This window comes from Oncorhynchus mykiss, chromosome 7, assembly GCF_057628025.1.
Source record: "Oncorhynchus mykiss isolate SJ-2025 chromosome 7, ASM5762802v1, whole genome shotgun sequence".
NCBI classification, from domain to species: domain Eukaryota; kingdom Metazoa; phylum Chordata; class Actinopteri; order Salmoniformes; family Salmonidae; genus Oncorhynchus; species Oncorhynchus mykiss.
This window is the reverse complement of record NC_143028.1, coordinates 52,864,111-52,877,183: the sequence shown is the minus strand read 5'-3', so window position 1 is coordinate 52,877,183 and position 13,073 is coordinate 52,864,111. Positions and strand designations below refer to the sequence as shown.

The window sequence follows — 13,073 nt, the reverse complement described above, 5'->3', positions numbered from 1 at the left end:
AGGTCCAACTTAGTGAAAAACCTGGCTCCCTGCAGGATCTCGAAGGAGAGACAGGAGTAGTAGCGCTCACCAGTAGCCCTCCGCTTACTGACGAGCTCTGGCCTTTTACTGGACATGAAGTGACAAAATGACCAGCGGAACCGCAATAGAGACAGAGGCGGTTGGTGATTCTCCGTTCCCTCTCCTTAGTCGAGATGCGGATACCTCCCAGCTGCATGGGCTCAGCACCCGAGCCGGCAGAGGAAGATGGTAGTGATGCGGAGAGGGAGGCGACGGAGAGCGCGAGCTCCTTTCCACGAGCTCGGTGACGAAGATCAACCCGTCGCTCAATGCGAATAGCGAGTTCAATCAAGGAATCCACGCTGGAAGGAACCTCCCGGGAGAGAATCTCATCCTTTACCTCTGCGCGGAAACCCTCCAGAAGACGAGCGAGCAAGGCCGGCTCGTTCCAGCCACTGGAGACAGCAAGAGTGCGAAACTCAATAGAGTAGTCTGTTATGGATCGATTGCCTTGACATAGGGAAGACAGGGCCCTGGAAGCCTCCTCCCCAAAAACAGATCGATCAAAAACCCGTATCATCTCCTCCTTAAAGTCTTGATACTGGTTAGTACACTCAGCCCTTGCCTCCCAGATTGCCGTGCCCCACTCACGAGCCCGTCCAATAAGGAGAGATATGACGTAGGCGACACGAGCAGTGCTCCTGGAGTAAGTGTTGGGCTGGAGAGAAAACACAATATCACACTGGGTGAGGAACGAGCGGCATTCAGTGGGCTCCCCAGAGTAACACGGCGGGTTATTGATTCTGGGCTCCGGAGATTCGAAAGCCCTGGAAGTGGCCGGTGGATCGAGGCGGAGATGGTGAACCTGTTCTGTGAGGTTGGAGACTTGGGTGGCCAGGGTCTCAACGGCATGTCGAGCAGCAGACACTTCCTGCTCGTGTCTGCCTAGCATCGCTCCCTGGATCCCGACGGCTGAGTGGAGAGGATCCGAAGTCGCTGGGTCCATTCTTGGTCGGATTCTTCTGTTATGGTGAGTGAATGAGGACACTAAAGCGAACTAACTTAAACAGAGCTTCTTTAATAACCAAACATAGGTAGGCTCAGATAGACCGGCAGATTCCGACAGGACAGGACAAGGTTACAGCAAACATGACGATAGTCTGGCTCAGGCATGAAACACAACAAACAAGAATCCGACAAGGACAGGAACAGAAACAGAGAGAGATATAGGGACCTAATCAGAGGGAAAAAGGGAACAGGTGGGAAACGGGGTGAATGGGTAGTTAGAGGAGACAAGGAACAACTGGGGGAAAGCGGGGGAGGAAAGGTAACCTAACAACGACCAGCAGAGGGAGACAGGGTGAAGGGAAAGAACAGAGACAAGACACAACATGACAGTACATGACACAAGGTGTTCTTCAGTGGCTTATTCAAAGATTGGGACAAAACCTGAACACTGGCCCTGCCTATGGTATATATCCACTTCCACCGAGCCATATTCCTTCATGTGGTTCTTTATACAGTGCCTTGCGAAAGTATTCGGCCCCCTTGAACTTTGCGACCTTTTGCCACATTTCAGGCTTCAAACATAAAGATATAAAACTGTATTTTTTTGTGAAGAATCAACAACAAGTGGGACACAATCATGAAGTGGAACGACATTTATTGGATATTTCAAACTTTTTAACAAATCAAAAACTGAAAAATTGGGCGTGCAAAATTATTCAGCCCCTTTACTTTCAGTGCAGCAAACTCTCTCCAGAAGTTCAGTGAGGATCGCTGAATGATCCAATGTTGACCTAAATGACTAATGATGATAAATACAATCCACCTGTGTGTAATCAAGTCTCCGTATAAATGCACCTGCACTGTGATAGTCTCAGAGGTCCGTTAAAAGCGCAGAGAGCATCATGAAGAACAAGGAACACACCAGGCAGGTCCGAGATACTGTTGTGAAGAAGTTTAAAGTTGGATTTGGATACAAAAAGATTTCCCAAGCTTTAAACATCCCAAGGAGCACTGTGCAAGCGATAATATTGAAATGGAAGGAGTATCAGACCACTGCAAATCTACCAAGACCTGGCCGTCCCTCTAAACTTTCAGCTCATACAAGGAGAAGACTGATCAGAGATGCAGCCAAGAGGCCCATGATCACTCTGGATGAACTGCAGAGATCTACAGCTGAGGTGGGAGACTCTGTCCATAGGACAACAATCAGTCGTATATTGCACAAATCTGGCCTTTATGGAAGAGTGGCAAGAAGAAAGCCATTTCTTAAAGATATCCATAAAAAGTGTTGTTTAAAGTTTGCCACAAGCCACCTGCGAGACACACCAAACATGTGGAAGAAGGTGCTCTGGTCAGATGAAACCAAAATTGAACTTTTTGGCAACAATGCCAGACGTTATGTTTGGCGTAAAAGCAACACAGCGCATCACCCTGAACACACCATCCCCACTGTCAAACATGGTGGTGGCAGCATCATGGTTTGGGCCTGCTTTTCTTCAGCAGGGACAGGGAAGATGGTTAAAATTGATGGGAAGATGGATGGAGCCAAATACAGGACCATTCTGGAAGAAAACCTGATGGAGTCTGCAAAAGACCTGCGACTGGGACGGAGATTTGTCTTCCAACAAGACAATGATCCAAAACATAAAGCAAAACCTACAATGGAATGGTTCAAAAATAAACATATCCAGGTGTTAGCATGGCCAAGTCAAAGTCCAGACCTGAATTCAATCGAGAATCTGTGGAAAGAACTGAAAATTGCTGTTCACAAATGCTCTCCATCCAACCTCACTGAGCTTGAGCTGTTTTGCAAGGAGGAATGGGAAAAAATGTCAGTCTCTCGATGTGCAAAACTGATAGAGACATACCCCAAGCGACTTACAGCTGTAATCGCAGCAAAAGGTGGCGCTACAAAGTATTAACTTAAGGGGGCTGAATAATTTTGCACGCCCAATTTTTCAGTTTTTGATTTGTTAAAAAAGTTTGAAATATCCAATAAATGTCGTTCCACTTCATGATTGTGTCCCACTTGTTGTTGATTCTTCACAAAAAAATACAGTTTTATATCTTTATGTTTGAAGCCTGAAATGTGGCAAAAGGTCGCAAAGTTCAAGGGGGCCGAATACTTTCGCAAGGCACTGTAGGTATTCCACTCACTTAAGAACAGCCACTGTGAACTGACACCAGTGATGCATGTGTCACTATTTGCAACATTTTACTATATGCTTATAAAAATGTTACTTTCAGGAAGTTTAGAAGTCAAATAACAAAAACACTTTTTTCGGAGAGAAAACAATGAGATCTGATAGAAGGTGCATATGAGTAAAACCATTTTTTCACAGAACATATGGCCATGATATGCCTATGTCATGCCTATGCAGTGTTGTATGACCGGAAAGGGAGAGGGGCTCAATTAGCTGAAACACTGATAAATTCAGACCTGCCAAACTCATTCACCCCCCTCCCGTTCTCGGTAGTCCAAAAACACAGCGGGACTCCTGTCCGGAGGCACAGCCGCGCCTATACCCAAATCCAGCGCCTATACCCAAATCCAGCGCCTATATCCAAATCCAGCGACTAAAGCAAAGGCGAGAACTTGGAACGTACAGCTTCACGGAAAAGACATAGCCTCCCGTTTTTGGAGAGAAGAGGTGTAAACAGACTCATAAGGGAAGGGATAGAGCACGGAGGGGAGGGACCCAGTATGCTGATGGACTTAGAGACCGATAGGGTTTCTAATGCGCACTGTCTTCTCACTCCTCTCCATATCTGTCCGTCTCTCACTGGCGGAAGATGTAATTGTTTTCTAGGACTAGGAATTATATCAAGGGTGAGTCTTTGCCTCAGCTGAAAGCAGTTATATTTTCATTTTCCAATGATCAACTAGAGCGTATCCTCCATCGTCTCTCCGGTCTCCTGCGGGACGGGTGGCAAGAGAGGGTTGGGAGAGACGGGTATTGAATCTCTAGTGAAGGGTCTCAGCAGAATATTGCTGCATTTTGGTGGTTCCCAACGGTAAGTATACATTTTTTTTAAAATAACAGTCTATCCAGACACAAAGTTCAATTTTTTTATGCTTTTGTCAGTCTCGTAGAGTTGCCACAATTTTACAACAAAATGTCACGTTGCAAACAGGGCCGTAGCTACATAGGTCTGAACCTCTGACATTTTTTTTGTAAAAATAAAATACTAAAATACATAAGGTGCAATTTCGAAACATGGTTGTGCATGAGCAGTTTTCCTCTTGTTATATGTCACTGACAGTCATTCAATTAGCCCATGTCAGTTCAACATTTTTAGATTGGTAAATTAGTCTAGTTAGTCTAGCCAGCTATCTAAACTTGTAGTAGGCCTAATCACGTGCCCAGAGGCCCTGACCTCCAGGGGGGCCCCATTGATTTTGTTAGTCACTCTCACTTATATCATATTAACATGGTATAAGTCATGGCAAAATGTGTAGAATTGCAGGAAATTGGCTTTAAAACTGTGAAACGCTCTCTCCACCCCTTTGTAAATTGTGTAAAATTGCAGGAAATTAGCTGTAAAACTGCAAAAACAACAAAAATTGGTAAAGCAAATGTACTTGTTCACCATTTTTTAATAAAATACCTTTTCTGCTAACAGATCCCTCTGTAGGTATGAAATTATACTTTTTATTCCCTTGCTGAGTTAATAGGTTAATGGGTAGTGGCTAATTGTATAGCTGATAGACTACGTGTTTGTAGATCGACTGAGGTGACCAATATGCTAATTTCTGGGTTAATTTTTGCTTGTTTTTTGCTGTTCTCCAAATATAATTTTAGAAATGCAGTAAAATGAGCTTCAACTTTCCTAAAATGTATTGGATGAGGAAAGGGGGAAACCTTCACTCCGGGCCTCACTAAAACTCAGACCCTGGCTAGAACCCTGGTTGCAAACTGCCTTCATTGAGAGTTGTAATTTGTCCTTCCTTTTGACAAGCACATTGTAATTGTTTCCTGTGGTTCTGTTCTGTGGAGCTGTCTGATGATTATCATTTGCTGGATTTAATTAGCCTATTTGTCAGTTATTTTGCTATACACTGTAGCCAAGTTCTTAGAAGTGTGGTTAAGCATAATACATATCTTATGACCTGATTATAAACTAGGCCCTTAGAGTCAAAAAGTTTATTCCTTTAAGTGATTAGACCTATAAAGGCAAATATCTCTATAATTACATTAGTGCCAAAAAATAGCTGGAATGCATGAAATAGCCCATCTGTAGAATTAGCACTTATTAAAATTTTCCACAGCTTCTTGTGCGCATTTCTTCTTGTCATGCCCTCTCTCCCCAATCGCCTCTCACGCTCTCTGTTTTACAGCCACAGGGCATTTGGTCGTTGGACAGCGATATCGAATCCTTCAGGAATGTTATTTGCCTGAAGGCACAGCAAAATGCCCTCAAAGATGACACATAAAACGACATGGAAAGGTTTGCAGCCAAAATGTTGTGACCAAACAACTTTATAAGAAACAAAATATATTTTTTTGGTAGAAGTTGGTAAGATGACGAAACCGACCTACGCAGCTTTTAAACTAGAGATAAGTTTTTGTGGACGTAGTTTATTAGAGTAAATAGGTATTAAGCAGACATCTCCCTCTCTCCCACCTCTACCCCTTGGTCTCTCTGTCTTCTACTCTCTGCTGGGCCACTTTGAACCAAGTGGGCTAAAGTGCCTAGGGACAGTCTACACACTCCTTGCACAGTTGTCACATTTTGCTGCCATAATAAATCTAAAAAAGGATTTCAATACATTTTTTCCTACTGATCTACACAATCTGCTACACATTTTAAATTGTCAAAGAAAATTATAGAACTATTATCTATATCTATATCTAAATTAATAATATATAAAACAACGAACATGTCTTGATTGTGTATGTCTTCACACCCCAGAGTCAATACTTGGTGGAATCACCTTTGGCTGCAATTACAGCGGTACATCATTTTTAATAAGATTTTACCAGTTCTGTACAACTCTTAGAGCAATATACACGGAGTGTACAAAACATTAGGAACACCTTCCTAATATTGATTTGCACCCCCTTTCCCCCTCAGAACAGCCTAATTTCGTTGGGGAATGGACTCTACAAGGTGTCGAAAGAGTTCCACAGAGATGCTGGCCCCTGTTGACTCCAATGCTTCCCTCAGTTGTGTCAAGTTGGCTGGATATCCTTTGGGTGGTGGACCATTCTTGATACACATGGGAAACTGTTGAGTGTGAAAAACCCAGCAGCATTACAGTTCTTGAGGTTTAAAAATATTTCTTTAACCTGTCTTCTCCCCTTCATCTATGCTGATTTGAAGAGGATTTAACAAGTGACATAAATAAGGGATCATAGCTTTCACCTCGATTCACCTGGATAGTCTATGTCATGGAAAGAGCAGGTGTTTTGTCAGTATTGTTTGTACACAGTACAAATCCAGTGGTGGAAAAAGTACTCAATTGTCATACTGGAGTATAAGTAAAGATACCTTAAAAGAACATTACTTCAGTAAATGTGAAAGTTACTCAGTAAAATTTTGCTGTCCTGCCTGAGCATTCGAAATGTAACAAGTACTTTTGAGTGGCAGGCAAAGTTTATGGGTGTAAAACGTACATATTTTCTTTAGGAATGTAGTGGAGTAAAAGTTGTCAAAAATATAAATAGTAAAGTACCAATTCCCCAAAAAACGACTTATGTAGTACTTCAAAGTACTTTTACTTAGTTACTTTACACCAGTGCATCGATCCTTTGTTTTTGTCAAATTTGTTCAATCTCAGTAAATTTGGTTGGGATTCATGGACAGCAATATTGATTTTCAAGCAGATTTAAGTCAGGACTGAGACTGGACCCCTCATGAACACTCAACTCCTCTTGGAAAGCCATTGTTCTATACCTTTTCTTTGAATTTCTTTGACTGTAGATCAGTAGGAAGTAAATCTAATGTAATCCCTTTTTGGATTACATTTTAATCCAGCCAAATGTGACAACTGTGCAAGGGGTGTGTAGACTTTCACCAGGCAATCCTTCACTATTGTTCTTCTTCACAGGCAATGCCAGAGCCAATTCGGCCATGTGAGCATAGTGCAGATGATTACCGTGTTTAAATGAATGAGTGAAGAAGAGGAAACAGAACAGAATGCTGCAAAACTGCAACAGGATTTATTAATTAAAGCTATGCATATACAGTGGGGCAAACAAGTAGTTAGGCAGCCAAGAATGCTGAGTTGCATCCAAAGAACACCATACCTACTGTGAAGCATGGGGGTGGAAACATCATGCTTTGGGGCTGTTTTACTGCAAAGGGACCAGGACGACTGATCCGTGTAAAGGAAAGAATGAATGGGGCCATGTATTGTGAGATTTTGAGTGAAAACCTCCTTCCATCAGCAAGGGCATTGGAGATGAAACGTGGCTGGGTCTTTCAGCATGACAATGATCCCAAACACACTGCCCGGGCAACGAAGCAGTGGCTTCGTAAGAAGCATTTCAAGGTCCTGGAGTGGCCTAGCCAGTCTCCAGATCTCAACCCCATAGAACATCTTTGGAGGGAGTTGAAAGTCTGTGTTGCCCAGCAACAGCCCCAAAACATCACTGCTCTAGAGGAGATCTGCATGGAGGAATGGGCCAAAATACCAGCAACAGTGTGTGAAAACCTTATGAAGACTTACAGAAAACGTTTGATCTCTGTAATTGCCAACAAAGGGTATATAACAAAGTATTGAGATAAACTTTTGTTATTGACCAAATACTTATTTTCCACCATAATTTGCAAATAAATTCATAAAAAATCCTACATGTGATTTTCTTGATTTTTTTTTCTCATTTTGTCTGTCATAGTTTAAGTGTACCTATGATGACAATTACAGGCCTCTCTCATCTTTTTAAGTGGGAGAACTTGCACAATTGGTGGCTGACTAAATACTTTTTTGCCCCACTGTACCTAGAAGTGTCCCCCCCAAATCATGGCACATATTTTATAATTTGGTTTCTTGTGCAAAAACAGCCTGCTATTTCAATTATTTTTTAAGACATAACAACAGGCTAGGCATATGTAACTGAACTAACATAAATAATTTCAGGTGGTTATAACAATACATGTTTTATGCTCCTTAAGGTTCAATCATGTGGCAAAGAATTGTGATTTGCTGTGCTCTGCTTGAGCTCTGTTCGGCGGCACCGCCCGCTCACATCAACCGTCTGGCGCTGTTCCCTGACAAGAGTGCTTGGTGCGAGGCCAAGAACATCACACAGATAGTCGGGCACACTGGCTGCCAGCCTCGCTCTATCCAAAACAGGTCAGTATGGAACGCACGCACAAACGCACGCACAAACGCACGCACAAACACACACACACACACACACACACACACACACACACACACACATGCAGAGGAATGTCATACTATTTTCAAGAGTGTGACTGACTCACTTTAATAATGAAAACCAGGAATGAAGTTTGACTTTGAATGGCCAAATTACCCAAATAGCACTATAATTTGAATGTACATGGGTCACCTCCAAACAGAATCAAAGCAGCCATTAAATATACACATACTGTATATAAGCTGAATGAGGACATCTTTCCTCCCCCCCTCTCTCTTTCCTCCCTCTCTCTCCTATCATCTCAGGGCGTGTCTGGGGCAGTGCTTCAGCTACAGCGTCCCAAACACCTTCCCTCAGTCCACCGAGTCACTGGTGCACTGTGATTCCTGCATGCCTGCACAGACACAGTGGGAAGTGGTAGGTTCGCGCACACACACACAAACCCCAGATAATGTAACACAACTCTTTCAATATAAACACATGACCACAACTAGGGCTGTGGTGGTCACGTCATTTCCTCAGCCGGTGATTGTCAAACAAATAACTGTCGTGATTGACCATTAACATAAACACATTTAGCATCTCTTGGCTTCCACACACCTACAAGCCACTGATGTAGACCTTTGTAACATCTGCATTTTAAAAAGTCTAAAAAATCCATGTTATATAGCCTACATCATCACAATAAATCTGTTATTTATTTTAGACAGGTCTAAAGAAAAATGTAGTCTATTTCAGAAGAACAGAATAGCATACTTAAGTTGTCCTTATGGTAGGTCCTGATCTGGCTATGACATATGGCGGTGGGCTACACTAGTTCATTTAGCAGACAAGATTAGCTTAGAATTTCATGGCATTATTTTAAAGTATGAAGAATACAATTGAATAAAATAGAAAGGATATTTTCTCCAAAGGATTTGAGGGAGTTCGCAAATGCAGCTATTCTGTGTTGAGCGTTAATAAAGAAACAGGCACTCCTATTTGCTTAATTTAGAGTTATTTATGTAACTTGAGTTGTTCTACAAACTTTGGGCTATATTTTTTTTTATACATTGTAAGGCTGCAACTAGTGATGATTTGAAAAAAGTTGTTTGAAAGGCATGAGCTCTGCTTTGTTTTTGCGAAGGCTGTACACACTTTGTCAGTCTCTCATTCACAATTTGAGAAGCACTTGATGATGCCTCGAATTTCCCGGCAGAATCCCCTTAGTATGGCCATAATGCACCCTAAAGAAATCCAGGCAGCCCATCTCCCTAAATGCTGACCACTCCAAAGCACCGCTCATCTCACTCACACCGCTCTCCATCACATGATCGGGTCTTTCTCACAGGCTACAAGTGAAGACAGACAAATTGGGGACGCAACTGCGCACGTCTTTATCCAATTCCGAGGTGCATGTTGAAGATATTGGAACAACTGTCCACATTTACTTTCATCAGCCAACAATATGAGTAGTCCTAATGAACAGCAAAAGCACTAGCCTATGTCAATCTACTATCCCCCATTGTACAAAAGTTGACCTATTTGCCTGCAGCATACCACCCTGCATACCACTGCTGGCTTGCTTCTGAAGCTAAGCAGGGTTGGTCCTGGTCAGTCCCTGGATGGGAGTCCAGATACTGCTGGAAGTGGTGTTGGAGGGCCAGTATGAGGCACTCTTTCCTCTGGTCTAAAAAAAATATCCCAATGCCCCAGGGCAGTGATTGGCCCTGTGTAGGATGTGTCGTCTTTCGGATGGGACGTTAAACGGGTGTCCTGACTTTCTGAGGTCATTAAAGATCCCATGGCACTTATCGTAAGAGTAGGGGTGTTAACCCCGGTGTCCTGGCTAAATTCCCAATCTGGCCCTCAAACCATCACGGTCACCTAATAATCCTTATTGCTTCTTGACACACTGCCCGCTTAACCCGGAAGCCAGCCGCACCATTGTGTCGGCGGAAACACAGTACAACTGGCGACGCTTTTGCGTGCATGCACCCGGCCGCCACAAGGAGTCGCTAGAGTGTGATGGGACAAGGACATTCCAGCCTGCCAAACCCTCACCTAACCCGAACGACGAGGGGTCAATTGTGCGTCGGCTCCATATGTGATCCACATAATCCTGCTGTCTAAGGTCTCTCTTTGATAATGGAATGCACTTTTTCTGGATTGTTATATATTGGCTAAAAGCAGTTATGTTCCTCTGTGCATAAAAGCTTCTCAAGACTCATTTATTTTCATGGTCTCCATCCTTAATGGTGCATTGTCAAATTATTTCAGATCCCGTCTATTGTTGGTTTGGCAGCTATGTCAAGCATGAATTCCTAAAAGCACAACATGACTCAGGGATACATTGTTTGAAGATGGATACTGAGGCTTTGTCAGACTGTCCAGCAGTGCTTGTCCATTTTTTTAACCAGGCAAGTCAGTTAAGAACAAATTCTTATTTACAATGACAGCCTAGGAACAGTGGGTTATCAGCTTTGTTCAGAGGCAGAATAACATATTTTTACCTTGTCAGCTCAGGGATTCGATCTTGCAACCTTTCAGTTACTGGCCCAGTACTCTAACCACTAGGCTACCTGCCTTTTCCTGAGAGAGAGAGAGAGAGAGAGAGAGAGAGTGTGTGTGTGTGTGTGTGTGTGTGTGTGTGTGTGTGTGTGTGTGTGTGTGTGTGTGTGTGTGTGTGTGTGTGTGTGTGTGTGTGTGTGTGTGTGTGTGTGTGTGTGTGTGTGTGTGTGTGTGTGTGTGTGTGTGTGTGTGTGTGTGTGTGTGTGTGTGTGTGTGTGTGTGTGTGTGTGTGTGTGTGTGTGTGTGTGTGTAATGCATTGTACGTTGTGTGTGTGTGTGTAATGCATTGTACGTTGTGTATGTGTGTAATACATTGTACGTTGTGTGTGTAATGCATTGTACGTTGTGTATGTGTGTAATACATTGTACGCTGTGTGTGTGTGTGTAATGCATTGTACGTTGTGTGTGTGTGTAATGCATTGTACGCTGTGTGTGTGTAGGTGACTCTAGAATGCCCGGGCATTGAGAACACTCCTCGTGTGGATAAACTGGTGGAGAGGATCCTCCACTGCAGCTGCCAGTCCTGCAGTAAGGAGGGAGCCCAGGAGGGGGCAGTGATGCAGCTCTACCTATCAGAGAGCGCCCAGGACCCTCCTTCCTTACCAGAGAGCCACCACGGCGGCTCACCCCCTCACTCCCACACAGACACACACTCTCAGCATGCTCACAAACACACAGAGCCACACCAGCACACACACACATCTGATGGAGGGTAGGTCGCTCGATCGCCACTGACACTCCTCTCTCGCAGTTCCCGATTCTTCTCCCAAATCACTCCACAAGTTGTTTCTTATACACACAGTTACAGTATGATGCATTTTCCTTCTTTTCGATTCAGCCACTATTTCTTCATTCAACACCTTTAAAGCACTTTGAAAATAAAACCTCACTTAACATGACAATGAAAACGGCTTATAAAAGCACGCACACAGAAGCTCACTCATGCTGTACTCTTCACAAGACAACCATAGTATAAATTAGCGCATTTAAACTCACCAGTTTATACATTGTTTGTCATCTACCTTCTCTCGTAGGACAACGAATATCACAATCCTATACACACTCAGGCATGCACTCTGACACAGCTATAGACCTTTGAAGCTGTAGACTTATTTCTGTTCATCTGGCGTGAATTTGTTTATTAATCACAGAGCCACAGTACAAACTGTACAGTTTCTTGACATAATGTCTCTCACTAATTTGCATTAGTATCTGACCTAAAGCTAAATGTTCCAATTTGTGCTTCTCATACGAGAATAAAGCTCTTTTTGTTCAATCTTATCAATGAAGCTCTCTATCTGTAGTGATTTATTTAAGGCTTTTGTCTGTTATTGTCATCATGTGGTGGGAACATGATCTTGGACTAGTCAGCTGCCTATGTTCATATATAATAGATTTGATTATGCTTCTCTCTGCTGTTTTAAAGAGGTACTGCAGAGGGCAACTTGATAAAGATGCAGCAGCATGCGCTGTGTTTTATTTAACTAGGCAAGTCAGTTAAGAACAAATTCTTATTTACAATGACGGGCTACCCCGGCCAAACCCTAACGATGCTGGGCCACTTGCGCCGCCCCTACAGGACTCTCAATCACGGCCGGTTTTGATACAGCCTGTAGTGACACCTCTAGCACTGAAATACAGTGCCTTAGACCAATCGGGAGCTGTACTGGTGTGTATATCATTTCAAACTAAAAAGTCGAATGATCACAAGAAAGAAATGTAGCATTTGGATACAGAATACCATTATCCCAGAAACCTTAGACCCACTCCAATTTGAATACCTCCCCAACAGATCCACAGATGATGCAGTGTCTATTGCACTCCATACTGCCCTTTCCCACCTGGACAAAAGGAACACCTAAGTGAAAATGCTGTTCATTGACTACAGCTCAGTGTTCAACACCATAGTGCCCTCAAAGCTCATCAATAAGCTAAGGACCCTGGGGACTAAACACCTTCCTTTGCAACTGGATCCGGGACTTCTTGACGGGCCGCCCCCAGGTGGTAAGGGTTGGTAACAACACATGCGCCACGCTGATCCTCAACACAGGGGCCCCTCAGGGGTGCGTGCTCAGCCTCCTCCTGTACTCCCTGTCCACCCATGACTGCACGGCCAGGCACGACTCCCAACACCATCATTAGATTCGCCGATGACACAACAGTGGTAGGCCTGATCACCGACAACAA

General features: G+C 43.4%; 1 protein-coding gene across 3 annotated transcripts; it reads left to right on the top strand.

Annotated features, from left to right (window-relative positions):
• The first annotated feature begins 3,423 nt into the window (after positions 1-3,423).
• LOC110528070 (neuroblastoma suppressor of tumorigenicity 1) lies at positions 3,424-12,167 on the top strand. 3 transcript variants are annotated; one of them, XM_021609866.3, is made up of 4 exons: positions 3,424-4,023; positions 8,128-8,308; positions 8,642-8,753; positions 11,327-12,167. In XM_021609866.3, exons 2-4 carry the CDS (start codon positions 8,136-8,138, stop codon positions 11,600-11,602), a joined length of 561 nt encoding a protein of 186 aa, XP_021465541.1. In that variant the 5' UTR covers positions 3,424-4,023; positions 8,128-8,135; the 3' UTR covers positions 11,603-12,167. The 3 variants fall into 3 exon arrangements, with proteins under 3 accessions (XP_021465541.1, XP_036839520.1, XP_090097428.1); XM_036983625.2 differs by having other exon boundaries at positions 3,464-3,838; XM_090241302.1 differs by lacking the exon at positions 3,424-4,023 and adding an exon at positions 5,352-5,457.
• The last annotated feature ends 906 nt before the right edge of the window (positions 12,168-13,073 follow it).